This window comes from Microtus oregoni, unplaced genomic scaffold, assembly GCF_018167655.1.
Source record: "Microtus oregoni isolate MIOR12 unplaced genomic scaffold, Mior012 000020F_ref0000438, whole genome shotgun sequence".
NCBI lineage: Eukaryota > Metazoa > Chordata > Mammalia > Rodentia > Cricetidae > Microtus > Microtus oregoni.
The window spans coordinates 12,877,280-12,903,107 of record NW_024543079.1 but is presented as its reverse complement, the minus strand read 5'-3'; the positions used below and the strand labels follow the sequence as shown (position 1 = coordinate 12,903,107).

Sequence of the window (25,828 nt, the reverse complement as noted above, 5' to 3'; positions counted from 1 at the left end):
TGTCTACATCTGCTATGCGAACCTTAGCCACTTACTCCCAGTATCAACAGAGTCAAGGACTACGAAACTGAATGTCTGTAATGACTTCCTCTGAGAGGGAGAAAGAGCGAGAACAGAGTCCAGCCCTCAGTTCTCAAATCTGCCATGTCTGCGGGCCCTAGACCTCTCCCTCTTGAATGACCACCAGCCAGTTTGAAGACCAGACTACCAGCTGCACCAGATCTGTACCAGGGCTCCCACCCCTACCTAGCACCTGGGCTTTATGTGGATCACCATGATTATTCTTTCTTTAAAATCTACATACAGGCTGGGCGATGGTGGCACACACCTTTAATCCCAGCACTGGGAGGCCAGAGGCAGGCAGATCTCTGTGAGTTTAAGGCCAACCTGGTCTACAAGAGCTAGTTCCAGGACAGGATCCAAAGATACAGAGAAACCCTGAATTGAAAAACGAAAACGAAACAAACAAATCTACATACAGAAACATTAGAGAGTTTGAGTCACGTGATATTATGAACAAAGCCCCCTGACAAGCTTCCTGTTTCTCCCCAGCAATGCCTCACATCTACCCAAAGGACGTTTTTAAAAAAAAAAAAAAACAGATGGTTGTGAGTCACCATATGGTTGCCGGGAATTGAACTCAGGACCTTTGGAAGAGCAGGCAACGCTCTTAACCGCTGAGCCATCTCTCCAACTCCCCAAAGGACAGTTTTAGGACACTTGTCTTTGTCTTAGTCATGACAGCACCCTGACCAAAACCTTCTAGAAGTTTCCTGCTCTAAGCATAGATCTAAGTGTTCTTCACCTTTGAGGAAGAAACACACTTTGGTTAGACAGGTGGCTCAGTGGTTAAGAGCACTACCTACTCTTCCACAGGACCCAGGATCAATGCCCAGCACCAGTCACCCTTAACTCCAATAACAGGGATGCCAATGCCTTCTTGTGCCCTCCTTGGAAACCCACCCACGTACATGCATGCAGGCACACACAGGCACAGCCACCCCTTTGGGGGAAAACAAAACTCGGATCAAAATTGGTCTTCAGGAAAGGAATTCAGAGCTGGAGAGATGACACGGAGGTCCTTGCAGAGGACCCTAGTTACACTCCCACTATCCACATTGGAGGTTCCAATCTGCCTGCATGAAACTCTGGCTCCAAGGAACAATACACGCATGGCATAAAACATACAAATACACATAGATTAAAACAAACAAACAAAAAATGGACTCTTAGAGGCTAAGAGAACTGGCTGTACTTTCAGAGGCTCTGAGTTCAAATCCCAGCAACCACATAGTGGCTTACAACCATCCATAATTCAATCTTGTCCCTCTTCTGGCCTGCAGACAAAACACTGTATACATAATAAGTAAATAAATTAAAAAAAAAAGTCAAGTTTCTCAAAACAAATAACCAAACAAACTCAGTCAGGCCTGGTGGCACACACTTTTGATCCCAGTTCTGCAAAGGCAGAGGCAGGCAATTCTGTGAGTTCAAGGTCAGCAAGACCTAAAGAGACCCTCCACCAAAATAAGTAAATAAACAAAACCTAAAATTATCAAAAGGATGTGCAAAAGAGATAAAGGGAAACTCTTACCTTAACCGACTGTCTATTCAGATGCAAATCTTTAGGATGTCTCCACCTGGGGTGTTGAGAAAGCAAAGTCCTTAGTCAGCAAAGAGTGACCGTGCTTAAGCACACAAGCGCCCGTAGCTCACTGCAGACACACTTCACCATCTACTAATTAAAAATATTTATTTATTTGTTATGTATACAATATTCTGTCTGTGTGTATGACTGCAGGCCAGAAGAGGGCACCAGACCTCATTACAGATGGTTGTGAGCCACCATGTGGTTGCCGGAAATTGAACTCAGGACCTTTGGAAGAGCAGGCAATGCTCTTAACCACTGAGCCATCTCTCTAGCCCCACCATCTATTAAATTTATAACCAAGCCAGGCGATGGTGGCATATGCCTTTAATCCCAGCACTCGGGAGGCAGAGGCAGGCGGATCTCTGTGAGTTCGAGGCCAGCCTGGTCTACAAGAGCTAGTTCCAGGACAGGAACCAAAAAGCTACAGAGAAACCCTGTCTCGGAAAAAAACCGAAACAAAAAAAATTATAATCAAGAGAATTTATTATTACTTTGTCTTTGTCCCAAGCAGTTTTAGTGCTTTTCTTTTTTAGAAAGGGGCTCTCTTGTTCGTTTTCCGGTCAGGGAACCAAAAAAAAAAAAAAAAAGAAATGGGCTCTCTTGCCATGTGGGCTGACCTCGGACTATACAGATGATGACTTTGACTGGATTCTCTTGCCTCCACCAGCTGAGTGCTGGGTTACTGGCGCTGTGCTGGGAACAGAAGCTGGTTCTTCAACACCACCAAGTGAGCTACAGCTTTCCTGCTGTTTTCTTTTTGAGACAGGGTATTACATAACTCTGAATTCATGATCCTTCTGAAGCCTCAGTCTCCTAAGCTAAGAGTGCCTATCTTTAAACACCGTCATTTTCCCACCTAAGTTCATAAGATCAATACCTTGTTCTTCAACCCAGACAACCACCTTCATTTTCAGATTTGCTTTTCCTAGAGTTTTATTTGAGAGGGTCATACTGTTTTGCAGCCAGCTTCTTTAGCAATCCATAACCTGTACACATTTTCAGGGTATTTTCTCTCCTATGTGCACTGGAACACTTCCTCTGCCCTTCAGTGGGTCGTTTATAGCCTGGAGTCTCCTATGACTAGGCTTCTATGAACACTCTTGTGTAGGCATATGCTTTGACCACTTGTCTGTGGTGCTTCCTGCCATTCCGTACAAACAGCTCTCTGCTGTCAAAGTGACTTACTGCTGAGCACCCTGTTTCCCGTGAGACACACACACACAGTGGTCTGTGAAACAAGACTGCAGTCACTGCAGGAAGCCATAAATGTAACCAGTAACCCTGACCACCAACATTCAATAGTGCAATGTAAAAATGCTGTGGCCCCACTGGGTAAGTAGCCATGGTGGGTGAGGGACAGGGATAGGAGTGGAAGAGAGAAAGGGGGAGGAAGGAGGCTTGTCTCTTAAAGGGACAGGACAGACCATTACAAATAGGGTAAGAGCTAAGCATTTTTCTTCATTCACTTATTTACTTATTTGTTTGTTTGGTTTTTTGAGACAGAGTTTCTCTTTGTAGCTCTGAAGCCTGTCCTGGAACTCAGTCTGTAGACCAGGCAGCCCTCAAACTCACAGAGATCCGCCTGCCTCTGCTTCCCAAGTGCTGATAATAAAGGCTTGCGCCACCAATGGCCAGGCATTTATTTATTTTTACTCTGATTTTTTTCCAACAAGGTCCCATGGATTTGGCCTCAAGCTTATATAGCTGGGAATGATATTGAACGTCTCATCTTCCTGCCTCTGTCTCCAAAGTGCTAAGATTACAAGCACAGACGACTGGTTCTGGAGTTCATGCACGCCAGGCAAGCATTAAGCAACGGCACTTCATTCCTAGCCCTGTATTTTTTCCCCTCTACTGGGAACCAAGGGCCTCTCACTCACACTTGAGGCGAATTACCTGTCAGGACAGCCTTGGGAGGAAACAGCATTGTTATTCCCAACTCCTGGATGGGAAGGACCCGAGGAACTGGTAGAAGCCTTCCCTGAGTTTGCTGGAAGACTCAATCAACATTCATGGGCTTTTTACACCTTGACTTCAATTCTGCTCCCATAAATAATCCAGATGGCCAAGAAATGCCATTACCTCACCCACCCTAAGCAGACAGGCAGAGACCCCTGCATGGCGACTGTGGAGGAAGACTGCTTGAGCACGCAAGTTACAAGCTGGCTTTTCTAAAACTAATAAAAATACAAACACGAAAACCAAAAAAGCCCCACATGGATAGTCAGAGGGATGGATCTTTCTTGCCTGGCTGGTTACTCCCCGAGCCCCCCCCCCCATCACTAACTTTGGCCAAGGAGGGCACTAGAGCCTGAATCTCAAGGGCCCAAGGGAACAACGACAAAAACAGTAAATGGCTCTGTGGGGGGCAGAGGGTCTGCTCCAGGGAGGCAGGAGGCTGGACAAAGGAGGAAGACCGGAGCCTAGTGACAAGGAAATGGGTCTTCTGAACGGGAGGGGTTAGCCCATGGTACAGAACTGAATTTTAAGATCCTGGACAGGAGGGTACTGGTTAGGAAGGGGAGGTCTATTAGGGTTAAGAGTTAAAGGGTTGACAGAGACGTGAGGACATGCCCCAGAGGCTGGGCTGGCAGAGTGAAGAGGAGCTAGGACCTAAAAGCCCATCTCTGTTTATTCCATTTATTTTTATTTTGTGTTTGCATGTGTGTTAGGGCCATGAGGGACCTGTGGAGGTCAGAGGACAATTTAAGAAAGTCAGTTCTTTCCTTTCACCATGTGAGTCCCGGGATCAAGTTGGTAAAAGGAATTTTTACCGTTAGTTGTCTCACTGGCTCCCAATCTGTTTAAATACCATCTTCTCCCACTATTTAGAGCACGAGGAATGGGTCAATACAACAAGAGATAGAAGTTTAAAAACTAACTAAATGCACCTGCCAGGTGTGGGACACATGTTTTAATAGCAATACTTAGAAAAGATCAGCAAGAAGACTGGGCTACAGAGTGAGTTCCAGGCCAGCCTGAGCAATTAGTAAGACCCTTCTCAAAACCCAAGACAGCTGGAGTGGGAGCTGGCTTGTTTGTCAAGAATGCGAAAAGCCCTGTGTTCACTCTCGAATACAGCATAAATAAAATCAGACGTGGGGCAGACGTTTACAGTCCCAGCTCTAGGGAGGTGAAAACAAGGAGGAAGAGAAACTCAAGGTCATCACTAACTAAGGAGTGAGTTCCGGGCTAGTGTAGGCTACCAGTAAATTCCAAGACTTGGAGGCAGAGGCAAGAGGAATGCCTCAAGTTCTAAGCTAGCCTTGCCTACATAGAAAGTTCCAGGTCAGCCAGGTCCACTCAGTAAGATCCTGGTTGAAGAAAAAAAAAAAAAAAAAGCAAAGAATAAATAAAACAATCTTAAACAGAGCTCTGTGTAGTCAGGCTGCACTTGCTCTAAAGTTAGAACAAATGTGACTACTTAAAGTAAAAAAAATTGCATTTTTTAAGCCAGCAATAGTACATGTCTTCAGTCGGGCACTTAGGAGGTTGAAGTAAGAGAATCCTGAGTTCGATGCCAACCAGGATTAAAGGCAAAGGCACTATCTAAAAAGGAAAGGAAGCAGGCTGGCAGGCGCCTACCACAAAAATCTCAGAAAGCAACGAGTATCATCATCACCATTCCTGAGACAGTCTCGTTTATGGCTCTGCTGGCCACCAAAGATACACCCTCAAGTCCTCCTCCCAGACCCAGCTCATAGGACTATCAAAATACTCCTACACATCTTTTAACTTCTTTTGGGGGGGGGGGTCATATTTTCATATCCTCATTCTCTCTCTGCCCTCCCTTTCCCTTCTCTTTTTGCTGACAATGCTAGAGACCAAACCTATGCAGTTAGGCACACCTTCTATTCCACAGAGGAAGCCTCACCTTGCTGCCCAGCTGGCCTGCACTCCTCCTTCGTCAACCTCCTGAGATCAAATCACAGACACACACATATAATCAAGCCAACTGGACATACTTTTAATGTCCTATGATGGTTTTATAAGATTGTGTTATATTGAAGCAGTGAAAATAATTCCACCTTTTTTTCTACCCTTTGTAATTGCATGTGCTGTGTAACTGTGTGCCTAGCAGAAGAAAACTTTTGCTTTTTAGTAATTATTGTGTAAGAACAAAAGTCTAGGGCTGGAGAGATGAATCAGTAATTAAGAGCATCTGTCTGCTCTTTCAGAGGACCCGTGTTTGGTTCCCAGAAGCCACATGAAGGCTCACTTAGGTCTGGAACACCAATTCCAAAGGCTCTGAAGCCTTTTTGATCTCTGTGGGCACTGCATGCACACAATGTATAGACATGCACGCAGGCAAAGCAGCCATAAGCATAAAATATAATAAATCTTAAAAAAAGGAAAGAAACCAAGTCCTAGAGTGAGTGGGTGGGCTGACACATGCCTGCAATCCTAGCACTTGGGAGGCGAAGGCGGACAGTCAGAGGCCAGCTACGCCTACGCAGCAACTTCAAGGCCAGACTAAGTGAGTGACAGCCAATCGCAGAAGTTTTGTTGGGTGTTTTTGGTTGAGTGTCTTGCTCCCCCCCAGGACAAGTTTTTTTTTTTCTGTGTAGCCCTGGTTGTCCTGGAACTCACTCTGTACACCAAGCTGGCCTCAGACTCAGAGATCTGCCTGCATCTGCCTCTCAGGTGCTGAGATTAAAAGTGTGCACCAGCACCACCATACCAGGCAAGAACTTTTCAAAAATTAAATTCTAAAGAAAAAAAAAAAACATACTTCTTCCATTTTTATTTGTATTTCATGCCTAGAATAATTTTCTACAGATTGGTTTCTAAGTCAAACACTCTCAAATTATTTTTATTTTACTTATAATATTTTATTTTTATTTTATATACACTGGTGTTTTTGCCTTCACGTATGTATGTATCCTGGAGTTACAAGCAGTTAGTTGTGAGCTGCCAAGTGGATGCTGGGAAACGAACCCGGATCTTCTGGAAGAAGTGCTCTTAACTGCTGAGCCATCTCTCCAGCCTCTTAAACTCTTTAAAAAACAATAACTGCAGCCTCCATAAATAAGTCAAAACTAAATGTGTTCCTAACTCAAGCTTTGGCTAGTTCAACAAAAATGTCCAGGGCTGAATGAAGGCCACCAAGCAGAAAAGAACACCGGGAGAGAAATCACAGCAGACAAAAGCAATGGCTTGAAATGGTTACAATGAAAATTTCTAAACAACCAGAGAGCCAAGGCCAAGTGGTGGCACGCTACCCGGACTGGATGGATGAAGCCCCTAAAAACTGTCTCACCAAAACCTAAGAGGGCAGCTATTGCAGCATCCAGTTCATCTTGATGATTACAATAGTCATAAAATATGTTACAGTTTCAAAAAAACAAACAACAACAAAAATAAATAAAAGCTTTCCCGAAGTCACTTGAGTCAGCAGTGCCCTTACAGTACAAAGGTCAGCCTGTCACCACTATCATCCACATCCAGTGGTTTTCCACTACTCTACCATCTATGTACCCTTTGTACTCCTTGGTCATACAATGAAAGGTGCTTTAAGATAGAGGATAAAGAAAAACTAATAGCTGGGTTTGGGGGCACAGGACTTTAAACTCAGCACTGGGGAGGCAGAAGCAGGAAGACTCTGTTGAGTTTACCCTGTATAAAAGAAAACAACAAACCCTCATAAAAAACAAAGACAGAAAACTACCAAGATTCTTACTGCAAGCTGTAATCCAGGTTAAATGCCAGAGGCAACAAAGGACCAGTTACCACAAAAAGCCATTAAGAAACGCAAGGAGGGTGCCTGGAGGGCAGGGGCTAAAGGTACAGCAAACACGCGCAAGGCCCTAGCCTCCATCACCAGCGCCACCAGGAGACAACAACAGAAAAACAACAATAAAACGAGATGTGCAGGCCCGCAGTATCAGCACTTGGGAGGTAAAGAGGCAAGGGGTCCTCTCCTACGCAGCAAGTTCAAGGCCAGCCTGGACTGTAGACTCCGTATAAAACTACGAGCACTTACCCTCCAAAAGAGAAAACTTTGATATTAATTCTCTGACTCAGGAGCCTATTCCTACTTGACTTCTACAGTCTTGCTGGGGGTGCTGACAGGCACGAGAGAATGCCACAAGGCTAGAGCCAAAGAGGAACACGTGCTTCTCTCTCAAAGGACCGAAGTTGCATTTCCAGCACCCACATCCGGTTGGTTGACTAACTTAGCTCTGGGGAAATCAAGGCTTTTCTGGCCTCCATGGTAACTGCACTCACATGCACAAACCCACATTCACACACATACACACATTTTAAATAGCAAATAAATAAAGGTAAGTGAAAAGTTTCTGCGCCCCGATAAACCTCTCCGCCGACACAATAATCCGAATCAGACCAAGTCAAACCGAATTAGAAACAGCCCAGGTTTAAAATCAGACCAAATCAAACCAAATTAGAAATAGCCCAGGTTTAATAAATACCAGCGCTCCTGGGTGCCTTTGAGTTCCTCAGAGAGAAGAGAATGGAAGACCGGAGAAGCACGTGTTTGTTCTCTGGGGGGCATCTTAAATACCCTGAGGGGGTGGTCTTGACCCTCCCTGGGGAGGGGTCATCGTTTGGCGGGCTTTCTTGATCCTCCCTAGGGAGGAGTCGTCGTTTGGCGGGCTTTCTCAGGGGTGGAGTCTGGACTGATGCAACTTCCAGGGTAGGGGACTTGGGAGGAAACTTCCACCATAAACCATAAACTCCTTTAACCTCAGTACTCAGGAAGGCAGAGGCAGGGGGATCTCTGAGTTGGAGGCCAGCCTGCTCTGTATTCCAGACAGCCAGAGCTATATAGTGAGACCATGTCTCAAAACAGCTTTCTCTAAATCCCTTTAAGGTTTATTATTGTGTGCATAGATGTTTTATGCGCATGCATATCCATGCACGTGCATGCAGTGCTCTCGGAGGCCAGAAGAGTGTCAGATAACCCTCAAGTGAAATCCTGTCTCAGGACAGGAACCAAAAACTATGGAGAAACCCTGTCTCGAAAAATCCAAAAAAAAAAAAAAAAGACCAAATAAATAAAAGGAAGAAAGAAAAATTAAATAGGGGCCCAACACGATAGCTCACGGGTAAAGAAAGGGGTCTTGACGCTGAGCCTGGCAACTTGAATTCAGTCTCCAGAGCCCTGCGAATTATGTTCTGACCCCCACATGCACCCAAACACACTAAATACACACAAAAAATGCTTAATTAAATAGGGGCTTGCATGTGGCTTGATGGGAGAAGACTTGCTTGCATGCAGGATCTAGATTTCACCGAGGCACCAGGGGTGGACGCAGGGAAATTAGGATAAGTGAAGACCCAACAGCCAAGTGAAAGCTAACCGCATGTGACTGACCAACAGCACAGCAGACTCTTAAGACGCAGTTCAGTGGAAATCCACAATGAGATAAAGACAACCTCGGTGTGCGCCACAAAACTCAATCCTGAAGATCTCTCCTTCCAGGGATGCAGCTTCTCCATCTGTTTTTGTTCTGAGACAGGGACTCCTGCTCTATAGCACTGGCTCTCAACCCCCTTGGGGCTGCACATCAGATTATTTACATTACGATTACTAATAACAATAAACTTGCAATATGAAGTAGCCATGAAAAACTTTTATGGCTGGCAGTCACCACAACATGAAGAACTGTATTAAAGGGTCATAGTGTTAGGAAGGCTGAGAACCACTGCTCTTGAGCTAGGACTGACGTTGAACTCACGATTCTCCTGCCTTTACCTTTGGACTGTAAAGGAAACCAAGTGGATGGCTTCCTTTTTTGGTCGTTTTTGTTTTATGGAAGTACTGGGTATTGGCCTTATGCATGAGCAGAGCCCCAACCCTAGATGCAGCCTTTTTTTTTTTCATTCCTCCTTTGAGACAAGGTCTCTCTATGTAGCTTTGGCTGGCCTGGAACTCACTAAGTAGACTCTCAGAGATCCACTTGCCTCAGCCTCCAAGTGCTGGGATTAAAGGTGTGCACCAACACGCCACACACATACACATACACACACACACACACACACACACACACACACACACGTACGTATGTATCCACACACAGTATACATGGTGCTAGGTTTCAAATTCACGTGTGTTAGAGAAGAGTGCATGTGACAAAACTAGATGAGAGCCAGGTGTGCAGGGCACAAACAGAGTCCTGGCACCCAGGTGTGCAGGGCACACACAGAGTCCTGGCACCCAAGATGAAGTGGATGAGCTTAAGCCCAAGGATTCCAGATTAGACAGACAACATAGCAAGACTAGCCATCTTATTAAAATAATAATAACAGTAACTTACCATCAGGCATGCTGAGCCATGTACAGCATGCTGTCTGGGAGTCTGAAGCAGAATGTCGTTGAGCTTGGGAGTTTGAGGCCAGCCTGGGTAACAGTGACATTTTGTCATAAACCAAAACAAACACCAGTTGGAAAAAGTTTTCTTGTCAAAATTATCAACTAGTCTGGCCAAAGCCCTTCTAGGCACAACACTATAACCATATCTGGCTTAGAGCACACAGATTTACACCGTGACATTTTTCAGTGGCTGACAATAACCATCCAGATCCCAGAAGAGCACCCAGCCGTAGGAATCTTCCAGAACAGAGCTGTGGAGAATCACCTCAGGCGGGCTTTAGCTTCGCAGTGAAGCCTCCTTAAAAACATTAAAACCCAGTGGGATCCCGCCTGGTGTAGCAATGCACACATCTCACTCTGTATTTACAGACAAGACTGACCCAGCAACTGTCAAGTTCACAGTATATTTAGACTTGGGAGTTTGTTTATGTGAAATTCAGACACAGAGCCAGACTCCCTCACAACAGCCAGGTACCCTTCCGTGAGGGTCAGGGAGACTTCAGAGCTCTGCCGCAGCTGAGCAGACTTGGGAATACTGGCCTAGCAGGGCTTCCACTGATGTAATCTGTGGGGAGTTCTGTGTGCTTGCCCCTGGCCACCAGGGGCTCCTGCTCCATAGAGAAGAGATAGATGGCTCTCTTACCTGCTGCACTCGCTTAGCAGCTAGGAACCAGGTCTGATGAGACCACTTTCCCTAGAGGTTCCTGCCTCCAGCACACAGCTAGCCTAGTGGCCAAGGCCCATTAGGTTTTACCTTGTTTACCCAAGTCTCCCCACTTCCTTCACTGTCTCACAGGTCCATGGGTGGAATACCACTTAGCCAAGAAATGGCTGTGCCCATCTCTGGGTTTTGGCTTTTCCGTTGGTGAAAAGGAGGATCCTGGGAAATGTCAGCGACATTTTAGAAGGGCAGCAGCGTGGCATTGCTGGTAGATAACGTTTTCAGTCAGACTGGCTTCCATGAAACTTAGGATTTCACACTCTATCACCAAAGCTTAGGACTTTCTGGGAGGAAAACTTAACTTTTGCCCCCAAAGTTTCTGCAACTAGAGTACAATTTAAAAAAAAAAAAAAGCAAAGCTGTTGCCGGATGTTGTAGGGACAATTGTAGTTTCTGTCGCTTAGGTAGCGGAAGCAGCTGCACAGATCACAAGTCTGAGACCAGCCTGGGACCCCAGCTCAACAGTAAAATAATGATGGTAAGATAATTAAAGAAAAAGAAAAACGAAAGACTGTTCCAATGCTGTTGGTACCAGCACAAGGGTCTCAGGTTTCTGGGCCTATACGACCACAAACCCAGAAAAGGCCTCTCTGATCTGGAGTCAGGGCCCGCCATACTTAGGTAGAGAGTCAAGAGACAACCGACTGTCGGGGAACTTGCAGGCAAGGAACGCATGAGGGAAAAGACACCGGCCTGGACCGCTGGAAGAGTCTCGGCTCGCCTTCCGGCTCCATCTAAGGCTAGCCACCAACGGAAAGGCTCGGGCTCCATCATGAGACCCACCTGGGCCAGGGCACCGGCAGGTGTGGTAAGGGTCGGCACCCAGAGCCTAACTGCGCACACCTCCCAGTGCGACTCGCTGGTCGCCTCAGCCGCACTCCTGGGCGCAGGCTGCACCCGACCCGGCCGACCCTCGGCGCTAGGCCCGAGGCTTAGGGTTTTAGGCAAAGTGGCCTCGCCCCCCCGCACGCGACCCTACGGACTGACAAACCCACAGGTCCCCGAGCAGCTGGGTGTTACATCTCCGCAGCTCCAGAGCCTCAGTTTCCCCAACCCCACACGGACAAGCACCCCGACGAGGGAACGAACTTACAGAGGTCCGGGGACTCGCACCCTTTGTGGCCTGGCAGCGCCCCACCCCCAGCGAGGCGCACACAGTAGGCGCTCCGGAAACGCTCTCCGAAAGGAGGAGCGGGCCACTTCCTGCCCCCGAGCTGACTCCTGGAGTCCGGGTCCCACCGCTCCGCCCCCGGCCCGGGCCATGTGGCATTCCTAAGGTGGGTGGGCGCAGGAAGGAGGTGCCGCCGGCCCGCCCCCTCCGGCGCGTGGGAGGGGCAAAGCCCCCCGGCTCCGCGGACCCGCCCCCGGGGGTGGGCGTAGCTGGCCACGCTCCGCACAAAGTTTGTTTCTGCCTCGGGGCGGTGGGGGAGGGTGCGGCGGGCGCGGTGGGAGGAGAGGGGATCTGACGTCAGGTCGCGAGGTGCTTTCCAGCCGCGAGCTGTCAGGCGGGTGTCAGACCCGGCAGGTACGCGGCGCGCTCCCCCGGCGCCCCCCGCCCCGGCCGGGCCGTCCAACACCCCCTCGCGGCCGCGTGGGCCGGAAAGTCGCCGGGGAAGGTGAGTGCGGGGTGCTGGAGGGCTGGGGACGAGGGCGGGGGCGCGCGGACAACTTGGAAAGTTTCTTGGGGCGGCTGGGCGGGGGAGGGGGCGTCGTCCCGGCGCGTGCGACAGTGGGTGTGTGAGCCCGGGGGTGTGTGTGAGTCCTGACCGCTGAGCTCTGGCGCGGGATGTCCGGGGGAGTGGGTTCTTTCGGGATCTTTTGGGGGGAGTCGGCTCCCAAAGATCCCATCCTGGGAGAGAGCGGCCGGTGCCCCGCAGCGGAGTGAGCGCGCGGGGAGCGGGTTTGTTTGGTTTCAAAAGTGCACGTTGCTAACCGCCGGCTGCCCCCCCCCTCCCCTCGGCGGCCGAGCTGGACCGGGGGCCGCCGAGTGACAGCTGGAGGTGGGGGCCGCGGGCGGGGCCCCAACGAGGAGGGCTGGGGAGCCCGCGCGAGTTCCCCTTTCCTTTGGAACAAAGGAAAGTCTGTCTCCGAGGCATCTGTCACTCCCGGGCGGGCCAAGACTGTGGGACTCGTGGGGCTGGCGACGCGGAGAAAGTTTGTGCGCGCCGGGACCCCGGGGCCAGGCGAGGGGCAGTCGAGCCTTCTGCGGGGGCTGTGCGCGTCCCCGGTGCAGGGGGGCGGCCAATATGGAGTCTGGGCGCAGAGCTGGGGGGGCGGCGCGGAGGTTGGAGCCCAGCCCCCTCTCTTCCCCTCCCCCTCCGGGCTGAGTTCGGAGCACAAAGCCGAGCGCGCACGCTCCGACGGCCCCGCGCCCCAAGAGTCAGCCTGCGCGGAGTACCGGGGAAGGGTTTGGGAGCCAAACTTTTTCCTGCCCCAGAATGGACACGTGAGTTTTTTTTTTCTTGCAGAGTTCCCCCGGGCCAGGTGGCGGGCCGGCAGAGGAGCTGTTGCATGCTTCGTGAATCTGGAGGGGGCGGGGAGTTATGAGGGGTGAGGGTGCCTTGAGCGCGGGCCGATTCGGTGGCGCCCCATGAGCCATGTGCTCCGCTGCGCCTGGGCCGCGGGGGAGGTTGCGCGCTTTGTGTGAACTGCTGAGAACTTAAACCTCAGTGTGCGGCCCGGGGGAGAGAATCTGGAGCTGGGAGAGTTGTCAGAAAGTTCCTGTGGGAGTGGCTGCAGCAGATGGTATGGTGGGAGTATGTAGGAGATTGCTTGGGGTGCAGGGTCCAAGAGGTGCAGCCAATAACCCAGTTAGGGTGAAAGCTGATGGATGACTAGTATGATGACGTGCGTGCTCCTCGGTCGGAGAGATCGTGGGTGGGCAGGTCACTTGGAGTTCGTGGGTGGGCGGGTACAGGAGTTAGGCTAATCTTAAGAGTCGTTGTAGTCGTTGGTCCTAGGTATGGAGTGTAAATTGTGTGCGTTCGTAAAACTTGGGGAGCTTGTGGGATGTGAGCAGTGGGTCGGGTCGGTTGTTTGAGCACTGTTAAACTTGCACGGCTAAAATCGAGGCATTACTGGGATGTGTTTGTATGGGAAACCTGCAGGCGAGCTTGGGGTGCAGGATGCAGAGGTGGAAAAGTTCCCTCTGAGGGGTCCTCCTCTGGCCTCACACTGGGAACTCTGAAGACTGGATTCTTGGCTGGCAGCCAGAGTGGAATTTGTAAAGATGACCTTCAGTAAACTTTTCACAACTGCCAGGGCTGCATCCCTGAACTGCTGTCCCAGCTGTCCTGGTGACTGAAATGCAATGTCTGCTCTCAGAAAGCAGACCATTTGTGATACTTTGAGAAACAGTACCTCTGAGCAGTGCCCGGTTCGCCTCCAGGTGGCCTGGCTGAAGGTAGACCCTTCCCTCGAAAGTCTGGCTTAGCCAGCCCAGAGATCTGGGCTCAGGCCCAAGTCGAGGAAACAAAACCTGAGCGATGCCAGACTCTGTTGGCTAGGCCTGCTGGGGAGCTGTTAAAAGGCAGAGAAAGGGAGGAGCCTTGAGATTCTGGCACAGCCCTAGCCTAGAACTTGTGCTTTTAAAATGTAAATTTCTTTTGCTTTTGTGAACAGGAACTTTGGTGGAGGAGCAGCTGATGTGAGCTATCTAGGCAGAAAACTTACTTCGTTGAACAGGGAAGGAAGGAGGGCTTCAGATTCAGAGAAAGGAGGACACCTAACTAGGATCACACAGCACAGCGGAAGCTGAAGCAGGGACCAGAGCCACACCTCATTGCTCTGGATCTGAGACCCAACCCCCCGGAGAGGGTCTAAGAACCAATCATAGGAATGACTCACTACTCCCTGCACTCCACAGTAGCTGGCCGCAGGACCATCGTGAACAGTTTCCAGGCCTGCCTCTAGGCCTTGGAAGGAAAACTACCCGATACTAAATACTACTTTATAATTTTTTTTTAGTATTTTCAGGTTTAATCTTTCTAAACTTTATGTGTATGAGTGTTCTGCCTGCACATACGCATGTGTACCTCAGAGGTCAGAAGAGGACACCTCACCCCTGGAAGTGGATTTATGGATGATTGTGAGCTGCTGTGTGGGTGTGGGGAAGGCACAGCCCCAGAAAGTCAGTTTTAAATAAGAGCAAGCTGGGGGGGGGGGGGTGGCGCTGGAGAAATGACTCGGTGGTTTTAGAGCACTTGTTCTTGCAGAGAACCTGGGTTCAGTTCCCAGCACAGACACAGGCTCACAACCATCTGTAACTCCAATTCCAGAGGATCCTCCTCCCTCTCCTGGCCTCCCAGAGTACTGCATCTGTGGTGCCCAGGCATATACTAGGCAGAACATCTATATGCATTAAAGAAAAGAAATAAAACCTTGGGAGGAAGAAAGAGTAGTGTAAGAAGATAATATTGATCAAAGAATATTATAGTATAGGGGGCTGGAGAGATGGCTCAGTGGTTAAGAGCATTGCCTGCTCTTCCAAAGGTCCTGAGTTCAATTCTCAGCAACCACATGGTGGCTCACAACCATCTGTAATGAGGTCTGGTGCCCTCTTCTGGCCTGCAGGCATAGACACAGAACATTGTACACATAATAAATAAATATTAAAAAAATTAAAAAAAAAGAATATTATAGTATATAAAATTTTAAAATAAATAAAAACAAAGGCTAATGCCTTTCTGTCCCCCCAGCCCTAATTAACTGCTAATCCAGCCATGTTGTAGCAAGCACCGAAGTGTACTCTCTTTTCTAATTATTTGTTTTATATGTATGAGTGTTTTGTCTACACATGGGTGCCCACAGAGGTAACAAGAAGGCATTGAATCCCCTGGAACTGGAGTTACAGATGGTTGTGAGCTACCATTTGCGTGCTGGGAACTGAAGCAGGTCCTCTGGAAGAGTAGCCAGAACTCTCAACTGCTGAGCTATTTCTCCAGTCCCACTGTACTCCTTCTTATGACCAGATAATTCATTTGTCCCGCCATCTGTTGAAAGTCTTGATAGTTTCCACCTTTTGGCCGCTGTGAACATTTGTGCACAGGCGTCAGCATGGCCCCGTGTATGTGTTTGAATTCAGGGTCATGTGGTAACTCCTGGTGCCTTTGGCAGCTTTCTTAATCTGCTCCCTCATGTATAAAATGGTAAGTTTCTCCTTATTACCACAAGAGGTAATAGTAAGTTTCCAGGACAGCCTGGAAAGCAGAATTCAAACTGGGCATTGACAGTGGGGAGAGGGGGAGCAGAGACAGGATCATGATTTCAAGACCTGCCTGGCCTTTTAGTGAGACCCTGTCTCAGTGGAACTACAGTGGAAAGCTGTAGTCCTTTAGAGTCCTATTCTGTTTTTTTTTTTTTTTTTTTTTTTTTTTTTTTTTGGTTTTTCGAGACAGGGTTTCTCTGTGGTTTTGGAGCCTGTCCTGGAACTAGCTCTGTAGACCAAGGAGGTGCCACACGTTTGAGTAGTCCCTTTCTTTGTTCCATGAATTGGTATTTAGTGTTTGTCCTTCCTTGCTCAGCTTTGCTGAGCATCCATCCTTGCTCAGGCTATGGTAGTGTCCAAAATTTGGAACTCTGACTAATTTTTATGCTGGTGGATTCGTTAGGGGACAGGCTTAAGTGGTAATGTTATTCCCATCCCCTTTGTCACTTGCCCTAGGCTCCCCAGAGGTCCAGCCTAGCCCCTAGGCACCATGTCGGACAGCGACCTAGGTGAGGATGAAGGCCTTCTGTCACTGGCTGGCAAGAGGAAGCGCAGGGGGAACCTGCCCAAGGAGTCGGTAAAGATCCTCCGGGACTGGCTGTATCTGCACCGCTACAATGCCTACCCTTCAGAGCAGGAGAAGCTGAGTCTCTCCGGACAGACCAACCTCTCGGTGCTGCAGGTAAGACAGGACCATGCACTAGTCTCTAGCTCCGCCCTTGCTCCCCTGTGCAGGAAGATGAGAACACACAGTCAAGTGGGGTCACTGCAGCTGGACTTGGCTGTTGGTCTTCTGAAGGGATAAGGAATTGTTACTAGTGCCATTGCTGACCTTGAAGGTGGGAAGGTGCTGAGCAGCTGAGATTCTATGCAGCCCACTATGCTATGACTTGATTGCAGGACAACAGGGTTCTGCAGTGGGCTCAAAGATTGAATTGAAGGGACTGAAGAGATGACCCAGTGGTTAAGAGCACTTCCTGCTCTTCCGTGGATCCAAGTTTGATTCTGCACCGTTATCAGCCAGCTCCAACTGATGCAACGGTTTCTTGCCTCTTGAGGCTCACATACTCCCATGAATAATTTTCTTTTTGTTTGTTTTGAGACAGGGTTTCTCTGTTTAATAGTCCTAGCTGTCCTGGAACTAGCTCTTGTAGATCTGACCAGCCTCAAACTCACAGAGATCTGCCTGCCTCTGCCTCCCAAGTGCTGGGATTTAAGGTGTGCGCCACCACTACCTGGCTAATTTTGTCTTAATAATAATAAAAAAATTTTTAAAAATTGAGCTGGAGGTAGACAGGTTGGTACATACCTATGATCCCAGGAAGAAGAGGACCCTGATGTTTCTCTCCAGTGCCTGGTGGAACTGTTCGGAGGAACAGATTTTGGACTGGCTATATAAGAACCTTTGTAAACAACACACAGGCCACACTCGAGATGTTTGCTCTTGAAGTAATGTCTCTTTTTAGTTGTCCTGTTGACCCACAGAAGGCTTTGCTCTGTTTCCATAATGCTGACCTGCTCAGGACCTTACCTCCCTAGGAGATCATGCAGTGGGCCCTTGGCCTGGCACCAGGGACTTGTCCCTGTCGTGCTGGCTTCTCAGTTCCTTTCCTGAGCCAGTAGCTTTCCTCCTGTCCTTTCCTCCTTTCTCCAGCTCACTGGCTCCCTCCTTCCTCACTCCACTCTGACCTTGCTACTTCTTTCCCAACTCTTATTCCTCCTTCCTTGAAAAGGCGTGGTAAGCTGTCAGCCTGCAAAATTCAGCCTAACCTAGTGGCTAGCCCAAGTCTGTCCTGAGACCGGGTCTGGATTCTTAAAGGGCTGGTTGGCATCCTACCCCTTCCTAAGAGGACTCTGGCCCTTAGCCAGGCTGCTATTGTCTCCCTCAGCCACATTTCCTCAGCTGACAATGGGAAGAAGCTTGGAGCATTCTCAAGATTTCCAACACCGTTTGGGGTGCTTGCCTCTCCTCTCGTTCTTGTCCTCCAGGGGTTCATAGCCAGGGCACTCTGCACCATGGAACATTTCATATTTACATTCTGGGCTCCTTCATTGGGCCCAGCTCCTATTTCTACCATACCTTAAGGAGCATCTAGTCTGCAGGGGGAGGGGAGCAGTGGGGTACAGATTGATGATTCCTGGGACAAAGGCAGAGGAGACAGGGGCAGAGATTGGGGTCTCCCAGTAGGAACCCCTCGGAAGTGGCTTTGAACTTACAGGCCCTAGAGGCACATAGGCAAAAACAAAAGGCCTGGAACTTGAGAGCAAAACTGCCTAGACAGTCCCCTGGTCCCCCTGCCTCCTGCCTTTATCCTTCAGTCACAGAACTACAAATCTGCTCATGCCACACACAGGGACCCCACTATCCTCATGGGATCCAGACTTCAAAGCACCCCAGCTTCCTTTTCACTTCTTCCTGGGACTGGCGTCTGGTCATGAGCATCTGGGCACATTTGTTTCCCCCTGGCAGGGTGCTTGTCTTGCGGACGCTCTGGCCTGCAGCCTGTTTTGAGTCATTGCTGACATTCCTATGCTCCTCACACCTGTCCCTGTCAAACCACTTGTCAACTGTATTGGAACTGCTTCTTGTCAGGGACACTAGTTCTCAAACCTGAGGGATGTCCTGCCCCTTTTTGGGAAATTGGGCTGAGTAAGGCACTTGCCTAGCGCACCAAAGGAACAGGGTTGCCCAGCATTGCATGAAAGAGCTGTTCTTGTGGTCCTGCCTCCCCTCAAGATATTAGCTTAAATCATTCTTACTATGTCCTAAGTGTGTACAAATACAAAACTGACTTAAAAACGTTCAATTTTGTTCTCATATATAGCTATAAAACTAATTTTCCAAAGTAGGAAAACAAAGAGCAATGAAATTTCCCCTAACTGCTCTGTGTATTCTGTCACCTGCCCCTGCTGTGTCATTGACATGATGTGCCTACTCATGATTAGCTTGGAGAGAAAAATCAAAACATCCTTGTAAAGACCAGTGGGTTCCCTAGGACCGCAGCATCCAAGTACAGGGCAGGGATCAGCCACTGGATCCCAGTGATGGCCACCTGTTCTGGACTATACTGAGAGTCAGGGACCAGTGGAGACCATCAGGCAGTCCCTGAAGATGCCTACACTCAACCCACATTAGCCTCAGAAGTGTGCTTCTCAAGACTCAGCCTAAAGTACCTGTGTGAAAACTGTCAGCTCCTGGCTCCCTTTTTCAGAGACTTGATCCCATGCGTTCCCTTGTCATCGCTGACAGATCGCCTGTCACTCAAGACAAAATCCTATGGCTCCTGCCAGCCTAACTCCCATCACTTACCTGGTTACTATAGGTCTCTCTGACCCACATTCTGGCTGTGTACCAATTACCACACTCCTTACTCTGACCAGGGAATCCCAACCTCTAAAGAAGTCAGGTGTTTCCACAGAATTGGGGCATTCAGATGGCAGAGTCCCGAGGGGGTGGGGAGCAGAGGCCTTAGTTTTGTTGTTATGGCTCCACCCTGGGTGGTTTTGATCCTTATCTGAATGGTCAGTAACTGTGGCTGCAGAAAATGGAATGTTCAAAGAGAAAATGTCGGAGCTCCTCAGTCACAAATCCCCAGATGTCCCTGTCCGTATTCGCTTTCAAAATGTCCTTTGCTCTTAAGGAGGCTTCCAAACTGCCACTAAGCCACAATCCTTGCCCCAAAGGAAGAGAACTCAGATGCACTCACCACTGGCCCCAACAGGTGTCTGCAGCCGCCAAGCTGGTTTCTTCTCCAGGGAGCTTCTCTTTTGATTGTCTCTTTTAACTTGCCCTGGAGCCATGCATTAGCAAGTCAATGAGTCATGTAAGTAAATGGTTTGCTGGGTTTTGCCCTGAGCCAGGCAATTGGGAGACAAACCCTAAAGAAGATCTCTTGTGGAGGATTTTCACTGGTCCTTTTGACAGTTAATACTCAGTTATTGGTTGGACTCCTCCAGGCTCCTGTTTACTGGACTGCCTGGAGGGTCCCAGCTTCACCACCACCTGGTCTGCACGGGAGGTCTCTGTGTGCTGAAGGCAGCCAGGCAGGCTCCTCCCTACTAGGCCCTCCCTTCATTTCAGTCTCTCCTGAGCAGCAGGCCCCTGGTAATGCCCTTGGGTAATAGAGGAGCCTATGTGAGCCGGATGGAAGGTGTGGCTTGACCCCCAGTACAGGTAGACACTGTATGTACTGTCCTCACCAAGCTGGGGCTTCCACAGGCAACATGTCGCCTGTTCCCAATACCCTTTGGTGTATTTTTTGAGCTTCTGTGTGACATTTTTTTACTTGAATAAAAGAACTGTCAGCACTCACAAGAACAGGTTACACCAGGGGAGAAACGGATGTTCCTAAGCCTGGATAACAGCTCTCTGAGGCCCTTGTTTAAAAACATGAAAGCATGTATTGTCAGATGGAGGTGGTGGCTCACATCTGTGATCTCCAGAAGGATTGCCACAAGTTCAGGGTGGCCTGAGCTATAGAGACTCTGAGGGGGAAAAATGGACCTAGCAAGTTCTATGGGCTACATAGTGAGACCCATTTTTAAAGAGGTAGGTAGGTAGAGACAACAAAAACAGCTTGTCAACTCCACCTCGTTCTCCCTGCCCCAAATCCATAAGCCAGATAGGAAATAGCTATTCTAACAGATTTTTTTTTTAAATCTCTTCAAGGAGTAGGTGTGTAGGGCAGTGGTAGGGCACTTAACTAATATGCATGAAGCCCTGGGTTCAATCCCCAGTACTGGGGTGGGGGATGGTGGAAGAAATCTATGATGAAGGGTTGAGCATGTAGAGCTTAGCCAACAATCACAGAGTACTGCCATTAGTTCCCCGCAGATGTGCAGTTCTATGGGACAGGAAGGCAAAGCGATAGTCTACAATACATCTGTGCATCGGGGTACTGGGGAGGGGGGTGTCCTGGGACTGTGTGCCCACACGGCTGCTGATTGGTACCCAGAAAGCCTTCCTACTTTCTTCACAGTGACATTCCTCCCAGCTGTGCTAGACAGGTCACCAAAACAATCCCTGTTCCCTGCTCCCTCCACCTCACACCAGAGGTAAAGTTAGAGAGATGTATGGCTCCTATTACAGATGACTGAGGGAGGCAGGACTAGGAAGCAGGTGGGCAGGTGCTGCCCTTGGTGGGAGAAAGGGTCTTAAGTTCACTCCCTGTAACTGGCCAGTCATATTGCAGCCTTCAAACCTGAGACCTACGGGAAAGTTACTGGACTCCTAGCAATGGCTACCGCTTCAACAGTGGAGGTCGTCACAAACCCCGCGTCATAGAATGGTGATGACCAAGTGAGCAGGTCCGTGTGGAGCTGAGGTTTCATGCTTGAACGAATCTCTTAAGGCTGTGAGAATTACTTGGCTGTCCCTGTAGGGGACGAGCAAAGAGAGAGACCTCTAACCAAGAGGGCGAGCATCCCAAGGCAGTGCGACTGGGCACATCTCTTCATCTCTACTCCCTCCTCTAAGGCTCTCAGGGTACTGCCTACTACCTCACAGCCTTGCCTGCACATTCAGCAGACTGTCCATGAAGTGGCTGGGAAGACACCGATGCTAAAGGTGCTTAAGCTTGTTTCTCCTACCTTCCCACCCAGCCAGCAGGGCAGCCCACCTGGCCAGTGTCTGCCAGTGCCGTCCTACTGGTGTCTGTCTACGTGGGTGTGCCTGGTGACCCTGGGGAAACCAGCGAGGTGAGGTACAAATCCTCAGGGGCAGGCCCTCCTGAAGGTAGAGCAGAGAGGGAAAGAAGGGCCACAGGTGCCTGTCTCCGGTCAGCCTGACAGGGCTCTTCTGTGGGATGGTGTAACTTGCCAGCTGCGCCTGCTGCAGATCAGTCTCCAGCACGGCTAGACATGGCAGAGAGCCCATGGGAAAACTATACCCAAAGGCTTCCTCAAGAGACTACCAAGAAAGAAGCCTGAAAGCAGGGACAGAGATGGGTATGGGTACAAGAGCCTGGGTCTCTGGTCTCCTAAGCAGACAGTAGGGAAGTATGACGCATTGGTACAGCTCTTGGGAAGTAAGAAGAAAGCTTTCCTACTGACCCTTCTTTCCTTTCCTATAGCAGCTGGTACAGACTCTGAGTGTATCTGCTGATCAACTAACAGGACAACAGGATTTAGCATGTAAACCTCAGTCAGACCACATGGTGTTCCCAACTAGTGAGGTCAGCCCTGCCACCAAGAGCCCACCATTTTCCATGTCCTCTCTTCCTTGTCGATTTTGTTGTTGTTGGATGTGGGGTTTGTTGAACTTGGTTGTTCATTCTGCCCAGACTCCTGGGCAACACACATTCACAATCTGTCCATTAGTCCTTTTGCTTGAGGCAGGGTCTTACTAAATAGCCAAGTGGACCTCAAACTCGACCAGAACTTCCTACCGCAGCCTCCCAGTATTGGTATTACAGGTGCAGACCATCTCAGCTGGCTTCACTGGCTCAGTGGCCTTCTAGCATTTGCTACCGTTTCCCCGGTGCTCTATGTGATTGGTCCTGGCCTTAATGACACTTTCACACAGATCCCTTAGCCTGTCTCTCTGATGACTAATACTGATTTTAATTAAGGAAGGGTTTGTTTTTATTGCTCATAGTTGCAGGGGCCTGGTTCGTGGTCACTTGCTCTTTGTTTCTAGGTTAGTTAGGAAGCGGTGGCATTACAGTAGTGGGGGGGGGGGGCGTTTCATGGCCAACAGGAAGTAGTTAGAGAGGGATCTCTTGGGTTTATATACTATTCCTTCCTGTTTCTGGGTCATTCACCTATTTGTTTACTACCATTGCACAACCAGGTAGATGTTAGCACCTCAGGGCAGGGGACACAAGTGTTCTATGGCAGCCCCAGCATGCACCAGTGACTGCCTGACACACAGTAGGCAAACAAATGATGTGAAAAGAAGCCCTGAAAGAGAGCAGGGAAAGGAGGGGGCTCTAACCCAGCTATTCTAGGCCCTACAGCAGCTGGGCTCTGGTCCTGAGACAGATGTGGAGAGACATTTTTCTGCCAGGTGGGATCATGGTTCCTGCCTCACTGAGCTTTAAATCGGCTCACCAGGGAAACTGGAGACAGCCCAACCCATTTCATGGTTGGAAGGAAATCCTATGCACTGTGCTGAGTGAGTGGCGGCTGTTGGAGAACTCTGCCTTGGAGACATGGAGCCTTGCACCTCTGTCCACCAGTAGGCGAGAAAGCATCCCAGAAAAAAGGGACTGTGTTATGTAGAAGGGATAGAGTTGTTTGGAAGCTTGATTTGGTTTGGTTGTCACAGCTTATCTGTGCAGCCCTGGCTGTCCTAGAATTCAGATCTGCTGCCTTTGTCTCCAGAGTGCTGGGACTAAAGGCTGGCTTGTGTGTTTTGTTGTTTTGTTTTGAATGAGCAGGGCCCAAAAAGCTGTTTCACATGCTCACAGCAGAAGAGTAGGAGGGAATGGTTTGGAGATGGGGCAGGAGGGCTTTAGTGCCTGGCTCAGGAATCTGGACCCAGGCTGGCAGTGGGAGACAAACAGCCTCTTTCTAGCTGGGATCGCCAGCCATTGCCCTTTGCAGAATATTACACTAGCCAAGAGGTCAGAAAGAGAACCGTGAAGCTAGGGGTGTTTTGTTGTTGTTTCTCGAGACAAGGTTTCTCTGTGTAGCTCTGGTTGTCCTGGAACTTGCTCTGTAGATCAGGTTGGCCTCGAACTCAAAGAGACCCACCTGTCCTGAGTGCTGGGATTAAAGGCATGTGCCACCAGCGCCCAGCAGAAATTGGGGGTATAAAAGAGTCTTAGGCTGGGGATTAGCTCAGTGATATATCACTTGCCTAACATGAGCAAGACTATGGGTGCTGACAGGGCAGCCTACAGGCACCTTGAGCTTTGTAGCATGTCACACCATACCACGAGGGGTAGCAAGCCTCATGGTCCTGGTGTTGCTTGGAAACAATCCTTCCTCTCCCTGACAGCTCCCCTGGTATCCCTGTGTCCCTCTGATCTAGAACAGCTCTATAGGCTGAGGAGTAAGTCACTCTCAGCATCGTTCTTGCTATACCCGCCTACATCTGGCCTGGAAGCCAGTTTCTAAACGGATCAAACCTTTTCTTCCTTCACCTCCCCTAATGTAATCTGAACTACCATCCCATCTCTGCTTCCAGTCTGTTGTCTACATAATAGGTCACTCCTTTGCTTAAACCCTTCTGTGGGGCCGGTAAGGTGGCCTGAGGGTAAGATGGTCCAGTGCATAAAGCCTGGTGACCTGAAGTTCAATGCCTAGGTAGGCCCACAAGATGGAAAGAACCAGCTCCCACAAACTGTCTTCTGAACTCTACAGGCAGATGATGCATACACTCAAGTGTGAGTGTGCATGCACACGCACACATTGATTCAAAAAACAAAACTCAAGCAGGATGGTTACACACCTTTAATCCCAGCACTTGGAAGACAGAGGTAGGTAGAGCTCTCTTGAGTTCAAGGCTAGCCTGGTCTATAGAGTGTGTTCCAGAACAGCTACCAAGTGAAACCCTGCCTCAAAAAAGTAAATAAATAAAAAACACAACTCACAGCTCCCTTTGTTCATAGAAAGACTAAATCCTCACGCTAAGAGGTGACCTCAGTAACCACACTGAGCCCAGCTACACATGCCTGCCTTCAGCAGTGTTTTCATAAAGTACTCTACTGCACTGCTCCTGCTCCCTACCCATCTCCCTTTTCAACGCTTGCCTTCCAGATTTCCTATTTATTTTGAAATAGAGTCTGATTATTTAGCCTTGGCTTTCGTGGAACTTTTATCTAAACAAGACTGGCCTTGAACTCCCAGAGACCCCCCCCCCTTGTGACTCCTAAATTCTGAGATGAAAGGTGTGTCCGGTCACACCCATCAGCCTTTTAGATTTCAGCTGAAGAGCCACTTCCTCAGAGGCTGTTTCAAGTCCACACCACCATTAGCTTCCTCAACACCACTGCCCCATCCCTCCACTGGCCAGCATCTTGTCTATTGTTTGCTGCTGTGTCTTGGTATCTGGAACAGTGAGCACTGTAGAGTTGTGTTGCAGGGTATTTGATTGTGTTGTGACATCCCAAGACTGTGTTACTTAACAAAGTTAACTTTGAATCGGGGCGGAGCCAGCAACTCATTAACAAGAGTTAGTGATGGAGAATATGGAGGACCTAGGATTGGAGAGTGGCATAGGGAGAGACTTGGAGATCCTCGGCTTTTTATTGAGCCCCGTTTTGGTCTGGGAAGTGCAGAGAGATCAGCAGGTCACTCTTTCTTGACTTCTTGGATCTAGCAGGTTTTCGCTCCGATATCTGAAATATCTGACTCCCGAGTCTTTACTGGTAATAGAACAACTTAGATAAACACTACATAGCTGTTTTGAATGGAGCTAACTGATGAGTCTCTTAACACTTGTTTTAGATATGTAACTGGTTCATCAATGCCCGGCGTCGCCTTCTCCCAGACATGCTTCGGAAGGATGGCAAAGACCCCAATCAGTTCACCATTTCCCGCCGTGGGGGTAAGACCTCTGATGTGGCTCTCCCCAGGGGCAGCAGCCCCTCCCTGCTGGCTGTGTCTGTACCGGCTCCCACCAACATGCTCTCCTTGTCTGTCTGCTCCGTGCCGCTCCACTCAGGCCAAGGTGAAAAGCCAGCAGCCCCCTACCCACAAGTGGAGCTGGAATCCCCTAAGGCTCTGGTGACCCCTGGGAGCACGCTCACCCTGCTGACTAGAGCTGAGGCTGGAAGCCCCACAGGTGGACTCTTCAATACGCCGCCACCCACACCCCCAGAGCAGGACAAGGAAGACTTCAGCAGCTTCCAGTTGCTGGTGGAAGTGGCGCTGCAGAGGGCCGCTGAAATGGAGCTTCAGAAGCAGCAGGGTCCGGCACCCCCATTACTACATGCTTCCCTTCCTCTAGTCTCAGAAAATGCCAAGTAG

At 49.3% G+C, this 25,828-nt stretch overlaps 2 protein-coding genes across 4 annotated transcripts in view; one reads left to right on the top strand and one right to left on the bottom strand.

Moving 5' to 3' along the window:
- The window catches only part of LOC121460359 (endogenous retrovirus group K member 24 Gag polyprotein-like), a 19,444-nt gene extending 7,505 nt beyond the window's left edge, over window positions 1–11,939 (bottom strand). Inside the window, exons 1-4 of the mRNA XM_041670707.1 lie at window positions 11,801–11,939; window positions 9,931–10,013; window positions 3,548–3,641; window positions 1,595–1,735 (exon numbers count right to left, since the gene is read on the bottom strand). The gene's annotated coding sequence lies outside the window, so the exon portion shown is untranslated. The remainder of the gene's footprint in view (window positions 1–1,594; window positions 1,736–3,547; window positions 3,642–9,930; window positions 10,014–11,800) is intronic.
- On the top strand, window positions 11,902–25,828 carry Tgif2 (TGFB induced factor homeobox 2). 3 transcript variants are annotated; one of them, XM_041670302.1, is made up of 4 exons: window positions 12,187–12,323; window positions 16,370–16,595; window positions 25,307–25,406; window positions 25,524–25,828. In XM_041670302.1, the coding sequence occupies exons 2-4, from the start codon at window positions 16,404–16,406 to the stop codon at window positions 25,826–25,828; spliced, it is 597 nt and encodes a 198-aa protein (XP_041526236.1). In that variant the 5' UTR covers window positions 12,187–12,323; window positions 16,370–16,403. The 3 variants fall into 3 exon arrangements, with proteins under 3 accessions (XP_041526235.1, XP_041526236.1, XP_041526234.1); XM_041670301.1 differs by lacking the exon at window positions 12,187–12,323 and adding an exon at window positions 11,902–11,984 and having other exon boundaries at window positions 25,307–25,828; XM_041670300.1 differs by having other exon boundaries at window positions 25,307–25,828.

Bases quoted from the DNA above. Each gene is read 5' to 3' on its own strand.
- Tgif2 (XM_041670301.1), top strand. From the start codon at position 16,404: ATGTCGGACAGCGACCTAGGTGAGGATGAAGGCCTTCTGTCACTGGCT. The intron at 16,596-25,306 runs GTAAGACAGGAC...CACTTGTTTTAG, and splicing joins CCAACCTCTCGGTGCTGCAG to ATATGTAACTGGTTCATCAA.